General features: G+C 39.7%; 1 protein-coding gene and 1 long non-coding RNA gene across 12 annotated transcripts in view; one reads left to right on the top strand and one right to left on the bottom strand.

Moving 5' to 3' along the window:
* SPIN1 (spindlin 1) overlaps window positions 1-27,792 on the top strand; it is an 81,152-nt gene that overhangs the window by 18,510 nt on the left and 34,850 nt on the right. For 4 of the 11 annotated variants that reach the window (XM_081572578.1, XM_081572588.1, XM_081572561.1 and 1 more), the window contains one exon: window positions 14,003-14,217. The exons of 3 other annotated variants lie outside the window; for them this stretch is intronic. In XM_081572578.1, the coding sequence (XP_081428704.1) occupies window positions 14,166-14,217 (52 nt within the window). In that variant the 5' untranslated portion in view covers window positions 14,003-14,165. Of the gene's footprint in view, window positions 1-14,002; window positions 14,218-14,704; window positions 14,770-22,273; window positions 23,344-27,792 lie in introns of those variants that run through there. 4 more of the 11 variants (XM_081572555.1, XM_081572605.1, XM_081572632.1 and 1 more) reach the window with 4 other exon arrangements.
* LOC145539137 (uncharacterized) lies at window positions 21,458-27,329 on the bottom strand. The gene is made up of 2 exons (XR_014077594.1): window positions 26,861-27,329; window positions 21,458-24,535 (listed from the first exon to the last, which is right to left on the bottom strand). It is a non-coding gene; the product is annotated as an uncharacterized LOC145539137 (long non-coding RNA).

The raw sequence follows: 27,792 nt of genomic DNA, 5'->3' as shown, positions 1-27,792 counted from the left end.
TTACCTGGAATTAACAATTCCTATAGGAAACCCTGGTTCCCAAAAGTTTTTGTTAGGGTTGTTCTTTCAGTTTCTGTTTTAATATTCTAGCTTTCAGGTGAGTGGTCTGAATTACTAGTCCATCACCAGTGATGGTAGTCCATCACCGGTGATGGTAGTCCATCACCACCAGGATTGTCTGGTCTTTACAGTGATTTCCTGCGTGTATCCTCCTAAAGACACATCAAAGATTCGGAGTTGTTTTTTGCCAGTGGTTTTAGGCAGGAGTGGTTTTGTCATGGGTCTTTTGGCAGTCTGGCGAAACCCATGGATACCTTCTCAGAATGTTTCTGAATACGCTAAGTTAAATACAAGGGAGCAAAGGAGAAATAAGTTACATTTAAATAGTTATAAAATATGAAAACTTTAATTTAGTAATAGTGCTTTTTTGTTAATATATTATGTGGCAGATACGACATACAGATAAACAATTGTTATATTTTAAGGTACTGAAATGGTAGTTCTTCATGTTTATCAGAGAGTTAATTGAGGTATTCTTTGACCTTTCATGTTTGTTGTTGGTTGTTCAGTCATTCGTTCGTGTCTGACTCTGCGACCCAATGGACTGTAGCATATTGATCCATAAATAATTGATGATAGGGAATACAGGAGAGCATTATAGATCTATGGGTCAGTGCGTATAATCCTAACACGCTAGCTGCTCAGAGTGAGGCTGAAGCATTGTCCTCCATAAAACTGCCCTCACTGCAGACACCAGCAATAAGCTGGTGGGTTTAAACTGATGGGTCCACAAGCCATCGACATTTCTGACCACCTACAAATTCAGGAGTTCCCATGACCACCTCAGATTTGAGAATTTACTAGAACTCCTAGAACACAGGAAAATGCTATCCTTATGATACAGTTTCATTATAGTAGCAGAAAAGGATCCAAATCCATGACCATCCAAAAGAATAAACATACAGGACGAAGTCTGTAATAGTCTGAGTGGGAATCATCCAGTTTTCTTTGGTGGAGTCAGGAGTATCACTGTCCTGCACATGGATATGTAACGGTGTGTAGAGCTGGAATATTGTTGACCAGGAAAGCTTTCTCCAGCTTGGCTGTCCAAAGTGTTTATTGGGGCTTTGTTAATGTAAGCATGGCTGATTGAATCATTGGCCATAAGGTTGAGCTCAATCTTTAGCTTCTCTCCTTGGAAATGGACTGCTGTCAGGGGATTCAAAATCCCAATTCTCTAATCCCCTAGTTGATCTTTTTGGTGAGTCATCTTGTTAGCACAAACTATCTAGGGGATCATAAATCAAAAGCACTCCTGTTACTAAGTACATTCCAAGGATTTAGAAGGTACTTCCTAGGAACTGGGACGAAGGCCAGCCAAACTCTTTGTTTTACAACAGTCACCAATTCTGTTCTCATAGTTGGATGACTAATGCCCTGATGGCTCTGGTCATGTCTGTTCTGTGGCGGGCCATGTAACTTAATTTAGAAGTAGGGGGTGAGCTTTAAAGCTATTTTGAGATCTGTAACACATGCAGTGGGGGTTGGAAAGATCTGTGATTTCTGTTGTTTGCGAAAGTCAGGGATACTCATAATATTGTGGTTTCATACATATGATGAAAGTAAAAGGAAAATGAAGATAGAATTTTTCCCTTGTCCCAAGTTCATGGTACTTGTGAAGTTTGTCCATGCTTAAGAGCTCTTATATTAGAACTTGGTTGTTTAGATGTCTAGTGATTTAGACTGTTCAGTGGTTTTGTTTATATTGATAGTTGGGGGCTCTGAAGGCCTTCCAAGTATACTCTTGGTATATACTGTAGCCAAACACTGGGTAGTTAATGATGATGTGTTCAAATTGAGCCCTTCATTTTAATCTTAAAGTTTTAGCAAAGGGATGTCAGCACCTAGAGTGCTGGTTTTACCTGCCATCCATTGAAACATTTGTGACTAAACCTTCTAGTAAATTCTTTTAGGTACTTAGGAAGGTTCTGAGTTGTAAACCAATGCTTTTTCTTTCCAGATTTATAAAATCTGAAACCATTGACTCTTTTTCTCTTACCATTTTATTGTGAAAATTTTCGAACATATAGAAAAGTTGAAACAGGCATTTGAACATCTGTATACTTGCCATCCAGATTCAGGAGTTGCAAATATTTTGCCGCCTTTTCTTAATCTATTTAAAAAAAAATCTCATCTTAGGAAATAAGCTACAGACTGTTGAGGACGTGTAGTAAATCTGTGCTGTTGCCACCAGTTCCAAACTTTGCTATTCTCCTCTCTCTGCTGTTCCCCGCCCCCCAAGCTTTTAAAATGAAATTTCCTCTACATTGAAAGGTTAAAACTATAGCTTAGTTATACCTGTATGTTCTCCATTGAGATTTCATTTGCTAACGTTTTGCTCTACTAACATTTTTTGTTGAGCCATTTGAAAGTTGCAGTAAATTGCAGGCATCATAACACTTTTAAGATTTGGATGCTTTTCTTTGTATCTATATTATCTTAATTAAGAAAATTATTTCTTGTTTAATGTTTCGGTCCTATTTGGATTTTAGCCATATGTCATTTTTCATATAAATATTTGTGTTAACATAAATCCCCCCCACACTCTGAACCCTCTATGATGACAACTTTAAGACCCTTGTTGGCAGCCCAAGCTTCAGCTTACACATGATGTGTTTGGCCTTTAGTGTCTCTGTGTACTTTTGCATTGGTGTTGAGACTTCTTTGGAACATGGCACTTTTGTTTAAGCAGCTTTAGGAATTTAATTTTCTTTTTATAAACAGCACTGTTTGGTGATAGCAGCTGGCAGCAAATATTTTGATATGTAACTTCTGCTTTGTGTTTATTACTTAATTTTACATCTGAGAATTTGAAACATTCATTTCGTAACCTTTTTGGAGACAGCAGCACTGTATCATTGATTTTTTGGGGGGTGTCCTTTTCCTTTATGGGCACAATCTGTGTTTTTCATTTTTGTTTGTTTTGGGGGCCACACTGTGTGGCATGTTGGATCTTAGTTCCCCGACCAGAGATTGAACCTGTGCCCCCTGCAGTGGAAGTGCAGAATTAACCACTGGACCACCAGGGAAGTCCCTGTGTGTATTTTTAAAATGAGAAATATATCTCAGTAATACTGCTTGCAGCCCACTTGCGAGCTGTTTTACTTTCAGTGCCATAGGTTTTAAATTTCCAAAATAGAACAGCTTATAGTGTGTGTGCCTCACGGTGGCTGTGTAGAGTCTGAGTTGATACATGTATATCAGCGTGTGGGACAAAGCATGTGCTTGGGGACAAACAACCTTTGAGGTGGTTATAGAAGAATTTTGAGTTTCAAAACTAAATTCATGACATTTTAAAAGTTGTCTAGCAAAATTGCATGCCTGGATAGCTATATTTAATACAGATGGATTTAGCAAAGGGAAATCCAAGATCATCTTTTCTCCAAATTTTATTAAGAAAAATTTTATTTGTTTTTTTGAAAGTTTAAATTGAAGTAGAAATTTGGAGAATAACATTAGGATGTTCTTTGTTTAGATTCAGAAATTAATATTTTGTCATTTTCACTTGATTGATTGTTATATGTATTGCTTTCTTCCCCTGAACTATTTGAAATTCACATGCAGACATTATGTCACCCTACCTATAGAAATTTCAGTATGTGTTTCCTAAAAATAAGTGTGTTCTTGTGCATAACTATAATGTTATTGTGCTTTTAAAGTTTAATGATAATGTCATAATATGTTATCTATTATATAGTCCCTATTTAAATGTCCCCATTTGTCTTCAATGTCTTCTACAGATTTCCCCCCTCCAAACCATTCATTTAGGATTTACTTGTCTGCTTTTAGTCTCTTAATCTAGATCAGTATGTCTACCTTTTTTTCTTATGACATTGAACATTTATAGAATATGACCCATTTGTCTTGTAGAAACTTCTTACCTGCTTTTGTGTGTGGTGTGCTTTGCATTACATCATGTCTGGAAGACTCCAAAGTGTGGTTGGCTCATAATTAGTGGTGTTGGTCCCTCCACTGTCAAGCACCATTCATAATCAGTGGGTAATTTGGGGTGATTCTTTGGTACTGTGCAACATTATTCTCTAGAAGCCTTTCACCTCATGGGGTTAGCAGTCTGTTGGGTTTAATCCTGAATACAGGGCTATCTTTTTTATGGCCATCAAATTAAGCTTCACTTGATAACATTTTCTGTGATATTTGAAAAAAAATTGTGACTCCTGTTATGTTAGAAATGAGATTTTGCTATGTCATTTCTAAGATAAAATCAGGAAGTTTGGAATAGTAATTGAAGCTCAAAAATGGGGAAGGACTTTTGTATTATTAAAAAAGCTCCTGTATTACTTTCCTGCTGGAACTCTTCAATCTGTGTGTTATACTTTTTGTGAAAGTATTATAACAAGTTTAACCTGAGAATTTTAATGCAGGGGTAAGCAATAGAAAATCATACAAAGACAAGCTTATATCTGCTAGTGAGAAGGGTGCCTGTAGATCATCAGTAAGCCAAGTTTTTTATGTTATGGAACCAAGTTGATTTATTAATTTAGGGAACATTGATACTTGTGTAGGTTAAAATATTCTTCAGTCTTTGAAGTAGCTTTGTAAAGAACGTCAGAAAAGGAACAGAGTCATGAGATGTTTTTAAAATTGGAAAATACTATATCCTTTGTTAGGTGCTGATGAGAATATTTTAGTGGTAAGGGAAATTGATACAGAAGATAAGAGATGGGATTTGCAAAACATATGAAAGGGTTAAATTGAAACACAGTTCATCTGTTACTATAGTAGAAGGTACCAGTCAGCTAATAAATTTGGTAGTGGGAAAATGAGTAGTTCTCTTTTGTTTGCTTCCATCTAACTAGCAAAAAGGAAGCTTACCTGCTGAGGGTGGGCATGGTATTGTCAAAAACTCACTTGAGATATAAGATTATAAGTTTGAAGTTTTTCAGCCATGCTTAATGGCTCAAATTGTGGGTGTAGTAAGCAAGAAGTTGGTTTTGGCAGAAAGTACCAGAGACAAGCAAGGAAGTCACTATGTAGTTCACCATCTGTGGAATCTAAGCTGAGTAATGAGGGCGGTTACTACCCAAGAAGATAAAAATCAAGCCGTAGTTTGGAGGTAGTGGTTGCATAAAGTAATTGTTGGAGTACGACAGCTGGTGTAAGAAAAGTGGAGTGACTAGAGATTGTTTTGAGTGTGAGATGCTTAAAACAAAGATTCCACAGGTATTAGAGTGATTGGTAATGATAAGGTTGAGGTTGTAACTGTGGAGATAGTTGGCTGGAGTTGGGTAGGTTGAAGTAAAGATGTCTTAGAACCAAGGGGGCATGTTGTTCAAAGGATCTTATGTTGCCAGAAATGTAATGGAAAACAAGCAAACCAGGAACCAAATTTTCAAAAATGTGTGTAGATGACTAGAGGGTTAATAGGTAGGTAGGTAGATGCCTGCAACAAAAAGTTCAGTTTAGTCGCTCTGTTGTGACCAACTCTTTGTGACCCCATGGACTGCAGCACACCAGGCTTCCCTGCTGGAGTCCAGCTCCAGCAGGTCCAGGGGTTCCCTCAGGATGGACGGCGTCGGCGATACGAATGAGAAGACACAGCGAGTCTCGGTGTTTCCGAGTGTCTCCCCAGTGTCTTCCAACTTTATTATTTTTAAGACAGCTTTTATATTTTTTGTGGTACATAGAAACAAATGTAAAGTATAGAGTCATACCAATTCAGCTTAGTGGGCATACCAATTTAGCTTAATGGGCATATGAATTCAGCTTAATGGGCCTATCAATTCAGCTTAATAGGCCAGCAGTTTTGACCTTCATCGAAACCGTTTGCATGTTTTTAGTTACAAAAAGCCTCATTTTGTTTACATCATCTTCTGGCCTGGTGGCCTGCTAACACTTTGTGACTCTCTATTGATAAGGATTGATCAGTCAGAACACTTTTGTATAGGGCACATCAGGAAAGAATTTATCAACAGGAAGTTTTAAGGTAAAACCTGTTTTTGGTAATTTACTCTATGCCTTGAGCTTAACAGAAAAGAATGTAGTTCCATAAAGTCAAAGAACAGCAAGCTGAAGGTCAGCTCCAAGTAAGAATCATCAGTTAAATCAATAATTGTCTTATTATTTGTATTAAAGCTAAACTTCTACTTATATAAATCTCTAACTATTATGCTCTTATTATATAGGCTAAATACGTTAAGAGTAAAAACATAGTGAGTAAATATAGATTAAGTAACAGTTTCATAAAGCAATATTTCTTATATTTCCTAACAAGCCTTTTTTCCTACGAGGGGTTCTGTGCCCATTGGGGCTTTCTGTGTGGAGGCTCTCAATGTTGTTTTATTATTAAGGAGCAGTTATGCATATTAGCTCCAAAGGCACAGGTACATTTATTAAACAAACCAATATGTTAGCAAAAGGAATTTAAATCAGCATATTCTATATCCCAGATAATTTTATTTAGGGTGCTACTGTTCAGGGGCCTTGTTGATTTGAGGTTTCAGAATGATCTATTTTAGAAGGAAATCGGGAAAGGCCTTTTGCCTAAGTCACAGAAAATAGGAAGAGGTTTATTATAGTAAACATCAGAAAGATATCTTTAAGGTGAGCGCTGAGGCAGCCTTCCGAGAATCCCTGAGGCCTGAGAAGCCGTGCTCAATCATTCCTCTTTCCCATGACTCTGTCATGGGTGGGATCTCGTGGGCTGGCTCCCGGCACTTCCCTGTCCATCACTAACTCCCGGAACTTGCTCAAACTCATGTCCATCGAGTTGGTGATGCCATCCAACCATCTCATCCTCTGTCGTCCCCTTCTCCTCCTGCCTTCAATCTTTCCCAACATCAGGGTCTTTTCTAATGAGTGGACCCTTTGCATCAGGTGGCCAAAGTATTGGGAGTTTCAGCTTCAGCATCAGTCCTTCCAATGAATATTCAGGACTGATTTCCTTTAGGATGGACTGGTTTGATCTCCTTGCAGTCCATGGGACTCTGAAGAGCCTTCTCCAGCACCACAGTTCAAAAGCATCAATTCTTTTGAAGAACAAGGGAGGCCCGTTATTGCTAGTGAATGCTGTGGCATATGCCTCCACATTAGTGTGTAGGGGGTAGGAGAGATTATGTAAGTAAACACAGTGGAGAACACAAATAACCTCTTTGGAGGGAGCTACTGGATGAAGGGGACTGCCTTTCAGAAGGCAATGGAGAGGTTTGGACAACTGGAGGATAAAGGCTGTAGGGTTCCAGTAGGAAAAGCTGCATCAGCGTGGGAAGAGTTGAATGTGGAAGCAGAGATTTCTGGTATGAAAGAGGTAGAGCTGTGCGAGGCTTGCATGGCTGTTGGGTGGACTCTTGGGAAAGGTGGATGTCTGTCTTTGTTGTCATTACACCTAGACCGATTTCCTCAGCTCAATGTGGGAGAGCCCCTAGGAACAGCTTGGGAACTTTGCGTGTGGAAAAGTCACCTTTAGAGAAGGTACTGCTGCTTCTATAGAGATGAACCAATTCTGACTCCATGTTGGACCTGTTTCTTCAATCTGCTTTTTGTTGCTGTTATTGTGATCTTACTTAATCAGTTCAGTTCAGTCGCTCAGTTGTGTCCAACTCTTTGTGACGCCGTGGACTGCAGCACGCCAGGCCTCCCTGTCCATCACCAACTCCCGGAGCCTACTCAGACTCATGTCCCATTGAGTTGGTGATGCCATCCAACCATCTCATCCTCTGTCGTCCCCTTCTCCTCCTGCCTTCACTCTTTGCCAGCATCAGGGTCTTTTCAAATGAGTCAGTTCTTCGCATCAGGTGGCCAGGGTATTGGAGTTTCAGCTTCAGCATCAGTCCTTCCAGTGAATACTCAGGGTTGATCTCCTTTAGGATGGACTAGTTGGATCCAAGGGACTCTCAAGACATGTTCTCCAACACCACATTTCAAAAGCATCAATTCTTCAGTGCTCAGTTCAGTTCAGTTCAGTCGCTCAGTCGTGTCTGACTCTTTGCGACCCCATGAATTGCAGCACGCCAGGCCTCTCTGTCCATCACCAACTCCCGGAGCTTACCCAAACCCATGTCCATCGAGTCGGTGATGCCATCCAACCATCTCATCCTCTGTCGTCCCCTTCTCCTCCTGCCCCCAATCATTCCCAGCATCAGGGTCTTTTCCAATGAGTCAACCCTTCGCATGAGGTGGCCAAAGTATTGGAGTTTCAGCTTCAACATCAGTCCTTCCAATGAACACCCAGGACTGATCTCCTTTAGGGTGGATTGATTGGATCTCCTTGCAGTCCAAGGGACTCTTTTTTTTTTTTTTTTTTAATAAATTTATTTATTTTAGCTGGGGGCTAATTACTTACAATATTGTAATAGTTTTTGCCATACATTGACATGAATCAGCCATGGGTTTACATGTCAAGGGACTCTTAAGAGTCTTCTCCAACACCACAGTTCAGAAGCATCAATTCTTTGGTGCTCAGCTTTCTTCACCGTCCAACTCTCACATCCATACATGACCACTGGAAAAACCATAGCTTTGACTAGACAGACCTTTGTTGGCAAAGTAATGTCTCTGCTTTTTAACATGCTGTCTAGATTGGTTATAACTTTTCTTCCAAGGAGCAAGCATCTTTTAATTTCATGGCTGCAGTCATCATGTGCAGTGATTTTGGAGCCCCAAAAGATAAAGGCTTTCACTGTTTCCATTGTTTCCCCATCTATTTGCCATGAAGTGATGGGACCGGATCTTAGTTTTCTGAATGTTGAGCTTTCAGCCAACTTTCCCACTCTCCTCTTTCACTTTCATCAAGAGACTCTCTAGTTCTTCTTCACTTTCTGCCATAAGGGTGGTGTCATCTGCATATCTGACGTTATTGATATTTCTCCCTGCAATCTTGATTCCAGCTTGTGCTTCATCCAGCCTAGATGAACTCCAGATGAACTCTTCACGTGATGTTCTCTGCATGTAAGTTAAATAAACTGGGTGACAAAATACAGCCTTGAAGTATTCCTTTTCCTATTTGGAATCAGTCTGTTGTTCCAAGTCCAGTTCTAACCGATGGTTCTTGGCCTGCATACAGATTTCTCAGGAGGCAGATCAGGTGGTCTGGTATTCCCATCTCTTGAAGAATTTTCCAGTTTGTGGTGATGCACACAGTCAAAGGCTTTGGCATAGTCAATAAAGCAGACATAGATGTTTTTCTGGAACTCTCTTGCTTTTTCGATGATCCAACGGATGTTGGCAATTTGGTCTCTGGTTCCTCTGGCTTGGAGAATTTTGGGCATACTTTGCTAGCGTGTGAGATGAGTGCAATTGTGCGGTAGTTTGAGTATTCTTTGGCCTTGCCTTTCTTTGGGATTGGAATGAAAAGTGACCTTTTCTAGTCCTGTGGCCACTACTGAGTTTTCCAAATTTGCTGGCATACAGAGAGTGCAGCACTTTCACAGCATCATCTTTTAGGATTTGAAATAGCTCAAGTGCAATTCCTTTACCTCCACTAGCTTTGTTCGTAGTGATGCTTTCTAAGGCCCACTTGACTTAGCATTCTAGAATGTCTGGCTCTAGGTGAGTGATTATCTGGGTCGTGAAGATCTTTTTTGTATAGTTCTTCTGTGTATTCTTGCCACCTCCTCTTAGTATCTTCTGTTTCTGTTAGGTCCATGCCATTTCTGTCCTTTATTGTGCCCATCTTTGCATGAAATGTTCCCTTGGTATCTCTAATACTCTTGAAGAGATCTCTAGTCTTTCCCATTTTATTGTTTTCCTCTATTTCTTTGCATTGAACCCTGCGGAAGGCTTTCTTATCTCTCCTTGCTATTCTTTGGAACTCTGGATTCAGATATATCTTTCCTTTTCTCCTTTGCTTTTTGCTTCTCTTCTTTTCACAGCTATTTGTAAGGCCTCCTCAGACAACCGTTTTGCCTTTCAAATCTTACTTAATGGCCTGCTTCAAAGGACCCTGCCTCTCTGCCTCTTGTTCAGTTGCCAAGTACTCTTCGTGACCCCATGGACAGCAAGCAGCACACCGGGCTTCCTCATCATCTCCCAGAGTTTGCCCAAGTTCATGCCCATTGAATTGGTGATGCCACCCAGCCATCTCATCCTCTGTTTCCCTCTTCTTCTTCCTTCAATCTTTCCCAGCATCAGGGTTTTTGCCAGCGAGTTAGCTGTGCGTGTGTGCAAAGTTGCTTCATTTGTATCCAACTCTTTGTGACCCCATGGACTGTAGCCTGCCAGGCTTTTCTCTCCGTGGGTTCTCCAGCAAGAATACTGGAGTGGGTTGCCATTCCCTCCTCCAGGGGATCATCCCAACCCAGTGATTGAACCCAGGTCTCCTGCAGCCCTTGCACTGCAGGCAGAATCTTTACCACTGAGCCACCAGGGAAGAAGCCCAGCTCTTTTCATTAGGTGGCCAAGGTATTGGAGCTTCAACTTCAGTCCTTCCAAAGAGTATTCAGGGTTGATTTCCTTCAAGATTGACTGGTTTGATCTCCTTGCTTTCCAAGGTACTCTCAAGGGTCTTCTCCAGCATCACATTTCAAAAGCATCAGTTCTTCCTTGCTCTGCTTCTTTAATGTCCAGCTCTAAGATCCATACATGACTACTGGAAAGACCATGGCCTTGATTATATAGATCTTTTTCGGCAAAGTGAAGTCCTTGTTTTTTAACACACTAAGTTTGTCATAGCTTTTCTGCTTAGAAGCAGTGGTCTTCTAATTTCATGGCTGCAGTCACCATCTGTGATTTTAGAGCCCAAGAAGAGGAAATCTGTTCCTGCTTACACCTTTTCCCCTTCTATTTGCCGTGAAGTGATGGGACCGAATGCATGATCTTAGTTTTTTTGATACTGAGTTTTAAGCTGGCTTTTTCACTCTCCTACCTTCACCCTCATCAAGAAGCTCTTTAGTTTCTCTTCACTTTCTGTTATTAGAGCAGGATAGTCTGCATGTCTGAAGCTTTGGTATTTCTCCAAACAATCTTCTAGCTTGTGAGTCATCCAGCCCAGCATTTCTCATCGTGTGCTTTGCATATAAGTTAAATAACAGAGTGACAATAATAGCCTTGTACTCCTTTCTCAATCCTGAACCAGTCAGTTGTTCCATACAGGGTTCTAACTGTTGCTTCTTGACCTGCATACAGATTTCTCAGAAGACAGGTAATAGCCTGGTATTCCCATCTCTTTTGGAGAAGGAAATGGCAACCCACTCCAGTACTCTTGCCTGGAGAATCCCAGAGACGGGGGAGCCTGGTGGGTTGCCGTCTGTGGGGTCGCACAGAGTCGGACACGACTGACGCGACTTAGCAGCAGTAGCAGTCCATCTCTTTAAGAGTTTTCCAGAGGTGGTTGTGATCCACACAGTCAAAGGCTTTAATGTAGTCAGTAAAACAGAGGCAGATGTTTTTTCTGGAATTGCCTTGCTTTCTCTATGATCCAGCAAATGTTGGCGATTTGATGTCTGGTTCCTCTTCTTTTTCTAAACCCAGGTTGAACATCTGGAAGTTCTCGGTTCATGTAATGCTGAAGCCTAGCTTGGAGGATTTTGAACATAACCTTGCTAGAATGGGAGATGAGTGCAGTTGTCTGGTTTGACCATTCTTCAGTACTGCCCTTCTTGGGAATTGGGATGAGGATTGATGTTTTCCAGTCCTGTGGCCACTGCTGGGTTTTCCAGATTTGCTGACATACTGAGTTCAGCAGTTCACCAGCATCATCTTTTAGGATTTTAAATAGCTCTGCTGGAATTCCATCACTTCCACCAACTTTATTCTGCCTGTTAAACTAAAATGCCTTGCTCAGCTCATAGATAATCTGACCCTGCCCACCTGTGAATGGCTGCAAAAAAAAAAAGATTTACACATTCTTTCCAGAGGTTGGCCCTTCCTGGAGATCTTTGCAAGACTGAAAACCCTTTTTACTTTACTTCCTCACTGCCTCCCTCTCTATTCTGCCTTTTGACTATGGTTCCTCATTGCTTCTGTCTTGGTTCTATAAAAGAAACTGGCATCCAGACCCAGACAGGATGGTTATTTTGAGACGTTAGCTTGCCATCTCCTCGGTCAGCCAGCTTGTCTCTACACCTTGTCTCTTGGATTCATTGGGCTGCTGTGCAGCAAGCAGAATGAGCGTGGACTTGGTAACACTGCTTCCGTTTTTTTTCATTATAGGCATACCTCGTTTTATTGAAGGTTTGTGGCAACCTGGCATTGGCAGATGATGGTTAGCTTTTTTAGCAATAGAATCTTTTAAAATCAAGATATGTATGTAGTTTTCTTCAGGTGTAATGCTACTGCATACTTAATAGACAACAGTATAATGTGAACGTAACTTTTATATGCATTGGAAACCAAAAAATTCATGTGACTCACTTTATTGTGTCGACTTAAAAACAACATGAGAGTTGCAGGTTAAGTTTTATTTGGGACAAAATGAGGACTGTAGCCAGGGAGACGGCATCTCATATAGCTCTGAGAGACTGCTCCAAAGAGGTAGTGAGGGAAAGTGAATATAAAGATTTTGGTGAAGGGGGAGTTCATTGCAATCAAGCTCTTACTTAATAAGAGGTTTTCTGCTAGTCATGAGGAGCTGATGTCATCATGAAGGGATTTAGTGCTTTTCTAGATATGAGGAGATGCAAAGATGGGGGTCATGAAATCAGTTCTTGAAAATATCCAACTATCTAAAGACCTGTTCCACCAGATTCCGTGGAGCACAGAGTGCCTCCCTCTCTGTCCTGAATTCCCTCACGGGGTGTTGAAGGTCAGGGGCTGGAGCAGCACAGTGTTCCATCTCCACAGAGGCAGATGGCAAATGCCCTTGGCAAGCACCAGTTTGTAGTTGACAGTTGACAATAATCGCTTTATTGTGGTGGTCTGGAACTGAATGTGCCATATCTCTGAGGGATGCCCTATAACTTACTGCCACTTGAGATACTGTCTCTTTTGCTTACTTGTGTAGTCTCTCTCCTCCTACCTTAGCTTCACACAAGAGTCGTTCTGAGTATTCATTGAGTTATAAAGTCCATTTGATTTTAAATTTCCCTTGAGGTTCAATAAAGTTTTATTTGTGTAGTTAACAATTTTTTACTAGTTAAAATGATTCCTTTTCCCCTTGTTATTTAGACTTTTTAAATTATTTTAACTGTTTTGTTACATTTTAGTCTCTAGAAAATGCATTCCCTTTAGTTCTTAAACCTGTGAACACATGGCTATAAGTTGTAGATATGGTAACTAATACATGAGATCTGAATGTAGTCAGGTGGTTCAGTTTGTGAACTGAAATTTGTGGTAGATGTCTTTGTGTTTTATGAGAATGTTTCCATAGATGTTTTACTACGTGGACTGTAAACTGGACCCAAATTTGGTTTAAAGGATAAACGATTTCTATAAGATGATTTAACTTTTTGCACGGGAATGAAAATTTCTTTACGGCTCCACTAGAGTTACCGGATCTTTCCCTCTGGTTTCTGCAGTCTTGGGAGCAGAAAGGGAACTGCTAAGTCTTATTGGCTGTAATCCCTTATCTTGCCCAAGTCTTCTGGTTTCCCGACCTTCCACCTAGCAGAGGCTCCGGCTTGAAGTGTTGCCTCATCCTCCAGCTGCTGTTCTGTGTCCCTGCTGCGCCTGTTTCTCACTCCTGTGTCTTGCTGGGTCTTTTCGTGGCCCATCAAAAAGATGGGCTGAATCTTTTTTGACATACCGGTGTCTACCCTTTCTGACTTCTGCCAGCAAAATGGATTGGGATACAGCGTGGGAAGCCCAAGGGTGTATTACGTTCAATTGACCGCAAGGAACTGCCCTTTTCTTTGTTGAACGGTCTAGTCCGTCCTTTTCTCTTGCTTCCCTGTGCAGTCCTTGGACTGAGGAATTCAAGTTAATTGCTTCTGGGCAAAGTGCATTTTCACCGATGTTGCATTTAAAATAAAGTCACGTTTGATGGCTTACTTGGAGAAGTTTGCTCTTGTGTGATGCTCTAGTAATGAACTGTTATTTCACTGTTTTACAGAGTACTTAAGATTTCACGTATTTTTGCTGAACTTGTTAAAAAAAAAAGCGCTTGGGATGATGGATTAACAAGAACATTGAAATTCTGTGAAAAGTTTCAAATTGGAGCATATTGAATTTTCACCCTAGTCCAGCAGCTGTGCTGCTCACTTAAATACAGATGAATGAAGACCCCATTCGGAAAGACACCTGGCCAGCGGTCCAGAGCTGATGCAGGTAGGCAGTGCAGTTCTACACTTACTTTAGTACAATAAATTTGAAACAGCTGTAAAAATGCGGAACGCTCTCATGTAATTCCTAGTGGTTTGCTATTCTTAAAGCTTTGTGATTTCTAGTATTTTATACATGTGAAAAACATAGGTTTAGGTTTTTGAATGGTAGGGATCATGTTAATTTTTCCTATGGTCTTTTGCAGTATGTTACAGATGTCCAGTAAAGTTAGCAAGTGAATTGTAAATATTTAATAGGTTTATAGTAAGTAGAGGTTTTATCATTGGTTTTTGAAAGAAATGAAAGTGAGATGACTAGATGAGTATTAGATTTAGTGAGATTTAGAGTATTTAATAGGAAAAAGGGTAAACTCAGTTTTTTGTGTATTTACTTGAAAGAACTTTACTGGAATGTAATGTATGGAAATGAAATGAATATTTAATAGAAGTTCTTATTTTTGTGGCATACAGCTGATACTAGAAGTTTAGACTTTGCGTGGTTTTTGTCTACCCTAGAAAACTAAAAGGTACAAATCTTATAGGCTACAAAATAAAATAGGTAAGTAATATTTTCTTTTGTTGTTGTTGTTGTGTAGTCACTAAGTTGTGTCTGATTTTTTTTGACCCCATGGACTGTAGCGCCCCAGGCTTCTCTGTCCATGGTTTTTCCCAGGCAAGAATACTGGAGTGGGTTGCCATTTTTTTTCTCTGGGGATCTTCCTGACCGAGGGATCCAACTTGCGTCTCCTGTGTTGGTAGGCAGATTCTTTACCACTGAGCCATCAGGGAAGCCCAGTGTTCTCTTTTGGATTTATATTTTTCTGCATTCCAGAAATACATTTGAATACTGAAAACCTCTGTCAAATATAAGTGAATCTGAGAATTCAGCTAGCAAAATTACTATTAGTCTTACAAATGGTTGCTGTGTGGCTTAGAATTTATTATATTTATTCCCTATGGTGTTTGTAATTCCTTTGTAGAGGAGCCACGGGGATTAAGATTTTAGGTTCCTTTTATCTCTTTGATTTTAGTTCCTCTCTTGTAAACATTGATTCAACTGTTAGATTTGTCGATAAGATTAACTTGCAGTCATGGTGACAGACTGAAGTGGAAGTCAGCTGAGAGTTTACTGTTCCAATTCTAACTCTCTCATCAGTTCTGTCCTGCTCTTTTTTTATTTCTTTACTTCTTAAATTTTTTTTAATAATTTATTTATTTTTGTTTACACTAGGTCTCTGTTATCACGTACAGGTTCTCTAGTTTCTACTAGTGGGGGCTGCTCTTTGCGGTGCATTGCCGTGACTTCTTGATGCGGAGCACAAGCTCTAGACACATGGCTTCAGTAGTTGCCGCACGTGGGCTCCAGAGCGCAGGTTCAGTTTGCACACAGGCTGAAATTGCTCTGCGACATGTGGAATCTTCTCAGACCAGGGATCAAACTTGTGTCCCTTGCATTGGCAGGCAGATTCTTATTCACTGCACCACCAAGGAAGTCCTGTCCTGCTCTTTTACTAGCTGTATAAACATTGGTGCATTTTGTATCTTCTTAAGCCTTGTTTTTCCTCATCTAAACATTGTACTGTTATGTTACGTACCTACTGGGGTTATTATGAAGAAATAATTGTGTTGTTGTGTGTTAGGTGCTTAGCTACATGCCTACCACATTATAGCTGCTCTGCAAAAAGCATTGTTTTTGTTGATCATACTATTTTAACAAAATATTTATTTCATCTCATTTGTTGCAAAAATTGCTGTCAACAAAAGTTTTTGTTGATCAGAGAACCTCCTATGTTTCTGTAGCTTGAAATAGTAATTGTACCCCCAGTTTCTTTATGCACACCATTCTGAATTCATCACTCCTGTTTTCTTCATTGATTTAAAGTCATTATTCTTAGTTAGGAGAGGGAATTGATTAAAGTGATGTGTAGTATGGTATAAGTAATTGAAGGAGCTAAATCAGGAGATGTTACTGTTAAGGGAGAGATTGTCTAATCCTAGCCAGTACTTGATCTTATATGTTGTTATCCTTTGATAATTTCTTAGAGCACGTAGCATAGCACTAAAGACACAGTGGGTACTCTGTAAATTCCAGCTGGCCTATTGTTTAATATTTTAACGTGTAAGACCCCGGGGTCATTTATTGTTTTCCATTGTTATGTATTACACTCTTAGATTACTGATCCCTTGATCAGTATTATTTATAAAATTATCTTAGTCATTTTTCCTGTTAACATAAATGGAGGCTCTGTTACTTTTAAATCCTTATATCAGTAACAGACGTGCCCATTAACAAATAAAATTCACCTAGAAAGGCGGTTTCTTATTTTCATGCATCAAGAAACCTAGATAGACATTCCAGAGTTGCTGTGATGGCTCAGATATGCCCTTAGTTTGGTGCCATCTCAAAACTGAAGCGGGGAGCCTTCAGTGTGTAGGGCCCCTAGGGTATCTCTCTTCTGCTGTGGGCCATTGGGTATCTGGACTTATTACTTAAGGCTCCCAGAGCAGGTACCTGAAGAGAAACAGGCACAGATGCATGGTGTCTTCTGTTGGAGTCTTGAAAGTTATATGGGTTCACTTTTATTGCATTTTGTTCATTGAAGCAGTCTCAAAGGTCTGCTCAGGTTCAAGGGAGTGGGCATGTACTCTTCTCTATGGGAGAAGTGTCAGAGAATTGTGGTCATGTTTTAAAACCACCACAGTGGGCAAATCCTAATACCTGACAGTGTTTGTCATTAGGGCATGTGTGATCATTAAAAATTTGAAAATTGAATATTTGCATTCTCTCTGCATACATAGTTAAACATAGTAGGGATTTCTATTTTTTAAATAACTTAGATTTATTTGTATAATTATGTTGGAATTTAATTGGTTTCTAAAGTGGTAGTTTATATATACCTAATGACGTTGAGCCGCAAGTCCTTTTACCTGATAAAACTTTTTTTCATGTTTTCCCCCCATAGACTTAGCCTCCATTTTTACTAGTTTATCAAATATAAATTTTCTCCCTTTTTGACATATTTTAATCACACTAATAAGTACAGGGAATGGTAATAATAGATGGCTGTGCCTAATACTCAGATTAACAACTATTTTTACTATATTCAGATGTTTTTAAAACCTCGATTTTTATGTTTATCAATCAATAGAAATTCATGAGTGAAATTTCAAATAGTGCCAAAGACTTTTATCAAAAAGTAGGCACTGTTGATTTTGATTTTTGCCTTCAGTACTTGTAAATACCATTTCTGTCCTTTATCGAGCCCATCTTGGCATGAAATGTTCCTCGATAAAGGACAGAAATGGTATGGACCTAACAGAAGCAGAAGATATTAAGAAGAGGTGGCAAGAATACACAGAAGAACTGTACAAAAAAGATCTTCACGACCCAGATAATCACGATGGTGTGATCACTCACCTAGAGCCAGACATCCTGGAATGTGAAGTCAAGTGGGCCTTAGAAAACATCACTACGAACAAAGCTAGTGGAGGTGATGGAATTCCAGTTGAGCTATTTCAAATCCTCAAAGGTGATACTGTGAAAGTGCTGCACTCGATATGCCAGCAAATTTGGAAAACTCAGCAGTGCCCACAGGACTGGAAGAGGTCAGTCTTCGTTCCAATCCCAAAGAAAGGCGATGCCAAAGAATGCTCAAACTACCGCACAATTGCACTCATCTCACATGCTAGTAAAGTAATGCTCAAAATTCTCCAAGCCAGGCTTCAGCAATACGTGAACTGTGAACTTCCAGATGTTCAAGCTGGTTTTAGAAAAGGCAGAGGAACCAGAGATCAAATTGCCAACATCCGCTGGATCATCGAAAAAGCAAGAGAGTTCCAGAAAAATATCTATTTCTGTTTTATGGACTATGCCAAAGCCTTTGACTGTGTGGATCACAATAAACTGTGGAAAATTCTGAAAGAGATGGGAATACCAGACCATCTGACCTGTCTCTTGAGAAACCTGTATGCAGGTCAGGAAGCAACAGTTAGAACTGGACATGGAACAACAGACTAGTTCCAAATAGGAAAAGGAGTATGTCAAGGCTGTATATTGTCACCCTGCTTATTTAACTTATATGCAGAGTACATCATGAGAAATGCTGGGCTGGAAGAAACACAAGCTGGAATCAAGATTGCCGGGAGAAATATCAATAACCTCAGATATGCAGATGACACCACCCTTATGGCAGAAAGTGAAGAAGAACTAAAGAGCCTCTTGATGAAGGTGAAAGAGGAGAGTGAAAAAGTTGGCTTAAAGCTCAACGTTCAGAAAACTAAGATCATGGCATCTGGTCCCATCACTTCATGGGAAATAGATGGGGAAACAGTGCAGTGTCAGACTTTATTTTTTTGGGCTCCAAAATCACTGCTGATGGTGATTGCATCCATGAAATTAAAAGACGCTTACTCCTTGGAAGGAAGGTTATGGCCAACCTAGATAGCATATTTAAAAGCAGAGACATTACTTTGCCAACAAAAGTCCGTCTAGTCAAGGCTATGGTTTTTCCAGTGGTCATGTATGGATGTGAGAGTTGGATGGTGAAGAAAGCTGAGCGCCGAAGAATTGATGCTTTTGAAGTGTGGTGTTGGAGAAGACTCTTGAGAGTCCCTTGGACTGCAAGGAGATCCAATCAATCCATCCTAAAAGAGATCAATCCTGGGTGTTCATTGGAAGGTCTGATGTTGAAGCTGAAACTCCAATACTTTGGGCACCTCATGCGAAGGGTTGACTCATTGGAAAAGACCCTAATGCTGGGTAGGATTGGGGGCGGGAGGAGAAGGGGACGACAGAGGATGAGATGGTTGGATGGCATCACCGACTCGATGGACATGGGTTTGGGTGGACTCTGGGAGTTGGTGATGGACAGAGAGGCCTGGCGTGCTGCGATTCATGGGGTCGCAAAGAGTCGGACACGACTGAGCGACTGAACTGAACTGACTTGTAAATAATGAGTATACTGCTACTGCTAAGTCACTTCAGTCGTGTCCGACTCTGTGCGACCCCATAGACAGTAACCCACTAGGCTCCCCCGTCCTTGGGATTCTCCAGGCAAGAACACTGGAGTGGGTTGCCATTTCCTTCTCCAATTATACAATGTATACAATGAGTATATAGATTTCCTTCTCCAATTATACAGTTATACAATGAGTATACAGATTTCTCTTTATTAGTAATTGAAACCTGTCGAGGATTCTTTTTCATGTAACATCTTTTTCTCTTATTAGACTTTTTGTTTTTTTAAAAAAATGAAGTCTATTTAATTTTTTTATTGAAATATAGCTGTTTTGCAATGTTGAGTTAGTTTCAGGTATACAGCCAAGTGATTCAGTTGTATATGTGCTGCTGCTAAGTTGCTTCAGTCGTGTGCGACTCTTGGCAGCTCTGTAGGCTGTAGCCCACCAGGTTCCTCTGTCCATGGGATTTTTCCAGGCAAGAGTACTGGAGCAGGTTGCCATTTTCTTCTGTAAAGGATTTTCCCGACCCAGAGATCGAACCTATTCTATATATGATAGTGTGTTTATGTTAATCAGAAACTCCTAATTTATCCCCTCCCCCCATTATATCTCCTTTGGTAACCACAATTTTGTCTTCTATGTCTGTGAATCTATTTCTATTCTATAACTTGTAAGTAAGTTCATTTGTATAATTTTTTTAAATTTTGCATGTAGGTGATAGCATGTGATACTTCTCCTTGACTTCAGTTAATACAATCTCAAGGTCCATACGTGTAGCTGCAGTGCCATTATTTCATCTTTTTATGGCTGAGTGATAGTCTGTTGTATGTGTATACCACATCTTTATCCATTTATCTGTTGATGGTTAGTTACTTCTAGGTCTTGGCTGTTGTAATTAGTGCTGTTATGAACATTGAGATGCATGGTTTGCAGTATCATATGGTAGCTCTGTTTTTAGTTTTTTAAGGAACCTCTGTAGTGTTCTCCATAGTAGCTGTACCAATTTATGTTCTCCAACCGTGTAGAACAGTTCCTTTTTCACCACACACTCTGTGGCATTTATTGTTTGTTAACTTTTTAAAGACAGCCATTCTGACTGGTGTCTTATCAGTCAGATACCTCATTGTTGGTACTTTTGATTTGTATTTCTTTAATTAGCAATGTTGAGCTTACTTTCATATGCCTATTGCCCATCTGTACGTCATCTTTGGAGAAATGTCTGTTTAGATCTTCTGTCCTTTTTTGATTGGGTTGTTTGTTTTTTGATACTAAGCTGTATGAACTGTTTGTATATTTTGAAAATTAATCCCTGTTGGTAGCATCATTTGCCAATATTTTCTCCCAGTCTGTAGATTGACTTTTTGCTTTGTTATGGTTTTCTTTGCTGTACAAAAACTTCTTAAGTTTAATTAGGTCTCATTTGTAAAATTTTTGCTTTTATTTCCATTACCATAAGAGACAGAGCCAGCCACCCATTCCCCTGCCTGCTCCCCCCACCTCCCCAAATATTGCTGCGATTTATGTCGGAGTGTTCTGTGTTTTCCTCTAGGAGTTTTATAGTACCCAGTCTTACATTTAGGTCTAATTCCTTTTGAGTATATTTTTGTGTATGGTATAAGAGAATGTTCTAATTTCATCCTTTTGCATGTAGCTGTTCAGTTTTCTCAGCAGTCCTAACTGAAGAGACTGTCTTTTCTCTATTGTATGTTCTTGCCTCCTCACAAACTCTCAGTTGTATATTGCCACTCACAGACTCAAAGTGTGTGAGTTTGTTTCTGGGCTTTCTGTGCTGTCCGTTGGTCTCTGTGTCTATTTTTGTGCCGGTATCATGCTGTCTGATCACTGTGTCTTTGTAGAACCATCTGAAGTCAGGGAGCACGATTCCTCAGGTGTGTTCTTCTTTGTCAAAGTTGTTCTGGCTGTTTGGATTCTTTTGTGCTTCCAACAAAAATTTTTTGTTCTAGTTCTATGAAAAATACCGTTGGTAATTTGAAAGGAATTGCATTGACTCTGTAGATTGCTTTGGGTAGTGTGGCCATTTTAACATTGTTGGTTCTTCCATTCCAAGAACACAGTATATCTTCAGTTTTTTTTATCAGTGTTTTACAGTTTTTTGAAGTACTGGTATTTTGCTTCCTTAGACTTTATTTCTAGATAAATTCTCTTTTTTAACGCTTTATAATTATTTTTGGATATTTATTTATTTATTTGGCTCCCATTCATGGATCACAGCCTTGTTGTGATGAAGAGGCTTGTGTAACTAGAGATCTCTTCAAGAAAACTGGAGATATCAAGGGACTACTTCATGTAAGGAGGGGCATGGTAAAGGACAGACATGGTAAGGACCTATCAGAAGCAGAGTAAGAAGGGTGGCAAGGATACACAGAAGAACTATACAAAAAAGGTCTTAATGACTTGAATAACCATGATTTTGTGTCACTCACCGAGAGTCAGAAATTCTGGAGTGTGAAGTCAAGTGCGCCTTAGCATTTACTACCAACAAAGCTACTGGAGAGGTGGTAGAATTCCAGCTGAGCTATTTACAATCCTAAGAGATGATGCTATTAAAGTGCTGCACTTGATACATTACCAAATTTGGAAAACTCTGCAATGGTCACAGCACTGGGAAAGGTCAGTTTTCATTCCAATTTCAAAGAAAGGCAATGCCAAAGAGTGTCCAAATTACTGTAGAATTGTACTCATTTCACTTGCTAGCAAGGTTATGCTCAAAATCCTTCAAGCGAGGCTTCAGGAGTTTGTGAACCGAGAACTTCCAGATGTACAGACTGGTAAGGCAGAGGAGCTAGAGATCAGATTGCCAGCATTTGTTGGATCATAGAGAAAGCCAGGGAATTCCAGAAAATCATTTACTTCTGCTTCATTGACTATGCTAAAGCCTTTGACTTTGTGGATCACAACAAACTGTGGAAAATTCTTAAAGAGATAAGAATACCAGACCACCTTACTTGTCTCCTGAGAAACCTGTATGCAGGTCCAGAAGCAACAATTAAAGAGTGGGACATGGAACAACTGACTGGTTCCAAATTGGGAAAGGAATATGACAAGCTGTATATTGTCACCCTGTTTATTTAACTTCTATGCAGAGTACATCATGTGAAATGCTGGGCTGGATGACTCAAAAGCTGGAGTCAAGATTGACGAGAGAAATATCAACAACCTCAGGTATGTGGATGGTACCACTCTAATGGCAGAAAGTGAAGAGCAACTAAAGAGCTTCTTGGTGAGGGTGAAAGAGAAGAGTGAAAAAGCCGGCTTAAAACTTAGTATTCAAGAAACTAAGATGGCATCTGGTCCCCTCACTTCATGGCAAATAGATGGGGGAAAGTGGAAGCAGTGACAGACTTTATTTTCTTGGGTTCCAAAATCAGTGCGGACAGTGACTGCAGCCACAAAATTAAAAGACAATTGCTCCTTGGAAGAAAAGCTATGACAGCCCTAGACATTGTATTTAAAAGCAGAGACATCACTTTGCTGACAAAGATCTGTCTAGTTAAGCTGTGGCTTTTCCAGTAGTCGTGTATGGATGTGAGAGTTGGACCATAAAGAAGGCTAAGTGATGAAGAATTGATGTTTTTAAATTATGGTGCTGGAAAAGACTCTTGAGAGTCCCGTGGACTGCAAGGAAGTGAAAGCAGTTGATCCTAAAGGAAATCAACCCTGAATATTCATTGGAAGGCTTGATGCTAAAGCTCCAGTACTTTGCCTGCCTGTTGTGAAGAGCAGACTCATTGGAAAAGACCCTGATGCTGGGAATGATTGACGGCAAGAGGAGAAGGGGTCGACAGGTGAGATGGTTAGATAACATCACCAACTCAACAGACATAAATCTGAGCAAACTCCAGGAGATGGTGAACGACTGAGGAGGCTGGTGTGCTGCCGTCCATGGGGTCACAGAGTTGGACACGACTTAGCGACTCAGTGAACAGAAACAACAATAAATTTATTTGGCTGCACCAGGTCTTAGATGTGGCCCACAGGATCTTCGATCTTCATTGCAACATAGGAGATCTTTTAGTTGCAGCATGTGAACCCTTATTTGCAGCATATGGATCTAGTTCCATGAACAGGATTGAATGCAGGCCCTCTGCCTTGGGAGCATGGAATCTTAGCCACTGAACGCCAGTGACGTCCTTAGAGTCTTTTTGATGCAGTGGTAAATGAACTTGTTTCCTTAATCTCTCTTTCTGATACTTCATTGTTAGTATACAGAAAAACAAATGATTTCTGTATATTAATTTTGTATCCAGCAACTTTAATTCATTGATGAGCTCTAGTAGTTTTCTGATAGCATCTTTTAGGATTTTCTATGCATAGCGTTATGTCATCTGCAAACAGTGGCAGTTTTACTACTTCTTTAGACTTCTAAAAAAGCTTTGGCTAAAAATGTATTTATTGTTTCTGTCATGATTACTACATAAATGCTGAACATTTGAGCCAAGTAATGCAGTATGGTTACTTTTTTTTGGTACATTATGTTTTTCTTGGAGTTTTGTGATTGCTTTTTTTTTTCTATTTGTTTAAGTTTCTTTGCAAGTTGAAGTCTCCTAGAACCTCTAACAGCTTTATGAAACTCCTCTCAATATAATTTCCTGCATGCCGAATGTAATAGATAATCCATCTGTCCTTGTTTTTCTTAAGAGTTTTTTCTAGCACCTTCTGTCATTTTCTATTCTGTTGATTATTCTCTCAATCTGATACAACACTGTCATCCTTGGAGTTTCTTTTTCCTCTTTATATGTTTGTTAGATTCTCCTTTTTCTTGGTTGCTGTGCATTAGTTTCTTAGGGTATACTCTTGCCTAGCTAAAGCGTGTACATCTTTAGAAGTTTCATGAATAGGCAGTGGATGAGTTGATGGTTAAAGCTACAGGTGTAATGTATAGTGATTCATTCATATTCTTTACTTTTCAGTTCTCAGATTTCCTGAAATTGTCTCTAATAACAATTTTCAAAAATGCATATAAAAAGGGCTTCCTTGGTGGCTCAGTGATAAAGAATCCACCTGCCAATGCAGGAGACATGGGAAGATCCCACATACTAAGGGGCGGTCAAACCCATGCGCCGCCACTATTGAGCCTGTGCTCCACAGCAAGAAAAGCCACTGCATTGAGAAGTCCGTGCAGCCAAAAATAATAAAAGTAAATTTAAAAAAAACGCTGATTATTTTGGAACTTGTGTTTGGATGAGCTTGTTAAAACAGTTCGAGTGTATATAGTTTTTCTTGCCTGTCATTGTTTAGGACAATTCAAGTGACTGTACCGTTAGGTGAATCATAGAACAGTTTATTTTGTAAATTATGCTTGTATTTCCTCACTTCAATCAACAAATAGATGTAGCTGTAGCTACCTAATGAAGGGTCTTGTTCTGTTTTCCGCTGGAAAATCTGTGCTCCTCAGATCACAAATATGGCTGTGATATAAAGCCACTGTCGATAACAAACTCATCTTCGTGCCCAGTTAATATATACATGGGGCTTCCCTGTTGGCTCAGAGGGTAAAGCGTCTGCCTGCAATGCAGGAGACCCGGGTTCGATTCCTGGGTCAGGAAGATCCCCTGGAGAAGGAAATGGCAACCCACTCCAGTACCCTTGCCTGGAAAATCCAGTGGACAGAGAAGCCTGGTAGGCTACAGTCCATGTGGTCGCAAAGAGTCGGACACGACTAAGCGACTTCACTTCACTTCAATATATACATACCCACCTAGTCTTCTGTTACTTGCCTTTTCCACTGAACAGTGTGTAGTGGTGACCTTTTCTTAGCAATATATAGAGAAATGAATGGCTCATGGTGCTTTACAATTGAAAAGTATTCTGTTGTGTAGAAGTACGAAATTAGTTTGTTCAGTAGTCATTTGTTTGGACATTTGTGTTTCTGCTCTCCTGCTATTGGAAATAATAACTGCAATGAATAGCCTTGCCCATTTGTCTTACCACTGTCATTGGGATAGATTTCTTGAGGTAGCACTGAGTCAGATCTTAAATATATATGTAATTCTGCAAGATACCATTACCTTCCCCTGTATGGGCTTTGTATCACTTTGCATTTCTACCAGCAAGTAATTTGTCAGTGTTTCTTACACAGTCTTGCCAGTGATGTATGTCATCAGCAGTGTAGATTTTTTTCCATCTGATGGATGAGGAATGGTATCACTGTAGTTATAAAGGCCTCTTTGGCCTTTTTCTGTTCTTATCTCACCTGTTTTTTTTTTCCTCTGCTTTCTGAAGGTCTTTTAATGTCCGAGATAGTAACTTTTGTCTATGTTATGACTAATTTATCTTACACGCTGTTGTGTGGCATCAGCTTCTTAGAGAAAACCTTTTTGAGTCCCTTGTCTCTTGCTCCCATCTTTATGGGTCTCTTAGCCTACTTCTCAGGCGTTCTGACATGGTTTCTTGAGTCCTGTGTGTCTGCAGTGCTTTTCTCTCAATTTCTGGAGTATCTTCCAATAATTTTGAGAAATTTGTTTAAGCTGTAAATTTTTGAGCCCGTACGTGAATGTAAATGCCAGTTGGTAATTTACCTGATTACAGAATTCAGGCTTTGAAGTAATTTTACCTCAGTTTTGAAGGCATCACTTACCTCTTGTTAATCTAGCCCAGTGTTGATGGTCAAAGAATAAGTCTAGTATCTCTTTATTTTTCATAAAGAATTAAAAAAAAATAGACTATGTTTGTAGAGCAGTTTCAAGTCATAGCAAAATTGAGCCACAGGTACAATGATCCTCATATATCCCCTGACTCTTCAGTGTTCCCCAGCAGCAGCATCCCACATCCAATTGTACTTTTGTTAAATAAATGCATCTATCACAGTGACACATCATCATCCTAAGTCTGTAGTTTACCGTAGTGTTCACTCTTGGTGATGTATGTTCTGTGGGTCTTAACAAATAAGTAATGACACAAATCCACCCTTAGAGTATCATACAGAGTGGCTTCATTGCCCTAAAATTCCTCTTTGCTGCTGCTGTTCATCCCTGCCTCCCCATTAACCTTTTATTGTCTGACCTTTTATTGTCTCCATAGTTTTTGACTTTTCCAGAATATCTTATAGTTGGAGTCATAAAATATGTAAACTTATCAGGTTAGTATTATGTATTTATGTTTCCTCCATGTCTTTTCATGGCTTGATGACTCTTTTTTCTTTCAGTACTGAATAATCTGTTGTCTGGATATAGTACCAAGTGTTTATCCATTCATCTACTGAAGGATGTCTTGTTGATTGCTTCCAAGTTTTGGCAGTTTTGAATAAAACGCCTATGAACATCCATGTGTAGGCTTTTATATTGATATAAATTTTCACCTCCTTTGGGTAAGTGTCAGGGAGCATAATTGCTGGATCATATGATATGAGTTTTGTTAGAAACTGCCAAATTTACATTTCCATCAGCTTTGAATGAGAATTCCAGTTGCTTCACATCCTCTCCAGCGTTTGGTGTTGTCAGTTTTACCATTCTAGTAGTTATATTGCTGCTGCTGCTAAGTCGCTTCAGTCGTGTCCAACTCTGTGCGACCCCATAGACGGCAGCCCACCAGGCTCCACCGTTCCTGGGATTCTCCAGGCAAGAATACTGGAGTGGGTTGCCATTTCCTTCTCCAGTGCATGAAAGGGAAAAGTGAAAGTGAAGTCGCTCAGTCGTATCCGACTCTTAGCGACCCCATGGACTGTAGCCTACCAGGCTCCTCCGTCCATGGGATTTTCCAGGCAAGAGTACTGGAGTGGGGTGCCATTGCCTTCTCCGAGTAGTTATATTAGTGATGTCTCATTGTTTTGAGCCTATGTTTCTCTAATGACTTATGATGTAGAGCATCTTTTCATGTGTTTATTTGCCATCTCTGTCTTCTTTGATGAGGTGTATATTAAGGGTTTTGGTTCATTTTTTAAAGGTTGTTTATAGTCAGTTTGTTTTCTTGTTGCTGAATTTTAAAAGTTCTCTGTATATTATAGATAACAGTACTTTATCAGAAATGTCTTTCACAAATACTTTCTTAGCATCTTGACATTGTCTTTCATATAGCAGAAGTTTTAAATTTTAATTAAGTCCGACTTATCAGTTATTTCTTTCATGGATTGTGCCTTTGGCATTGTATTGGGTTGGCCAAAATGTTCCTTTGATTTTAAAGTAAAAGAAAAAATAAAAGACACTTTTTTTCATTTTCTCCAAGAGCTTTATTGGAGGACATATTCATTGTTTTTTGTTCCACTACCTTCTGCAATTTTTAAGGCAACTTCGTAATTCCTTCTTCCCAAAACTTTGTATCTTCTTGAGCAAAGAACTGTTCCAGGTGCTTTTTACAGTCTTCTAAGGATTTGAAATGTTTCCATTAAGAGAATTTTGTAAAGATTGAAGTAAATGGAATTTTGAAGGTGCAGTGTCTGGTGAAACGGTGGATGAATCAGAAGTTCCCAGCCAAGCTGTTAGAGTTTTTGCCTGATCATCAAAGAAACATGCGATCTTGTGTTATCCTGATGAAAGATTGTGTGTTTTCTGTTGAGTAATTCTAGATACTTTTTGTCAAGTGGTCTAATCGGAAGCAGTACTTGTTGGAATTGTTTGATTTTCCAGAAGGAGCTCATAATAGAGAACTCCCTTCCAAATCCCACCAT

The sequence above is a fragment of the Giraffa tippelskirchi genome, chromosome 1, assembly GCF_054371585.1.
Source record: "Giraffa tippelskirchi isolate mGirTip1 chromosome 1, T2T-mGirTip1v1.2.pri, whole genome shotgun sequence".
Classification (NCBI taxonomy): domain Eukaryota; kingdom Metazoa; phylum Chordata; class Mammalia; order Artiodactyla; family Giraffidae; genus Giraffa; species Giraffa tippelskirchi.
The sequence above is the reverse complement of the archived record's forward strand: the minus strand, read 5'-3'. Positions and strand labels throughout refer to the sequence as shown.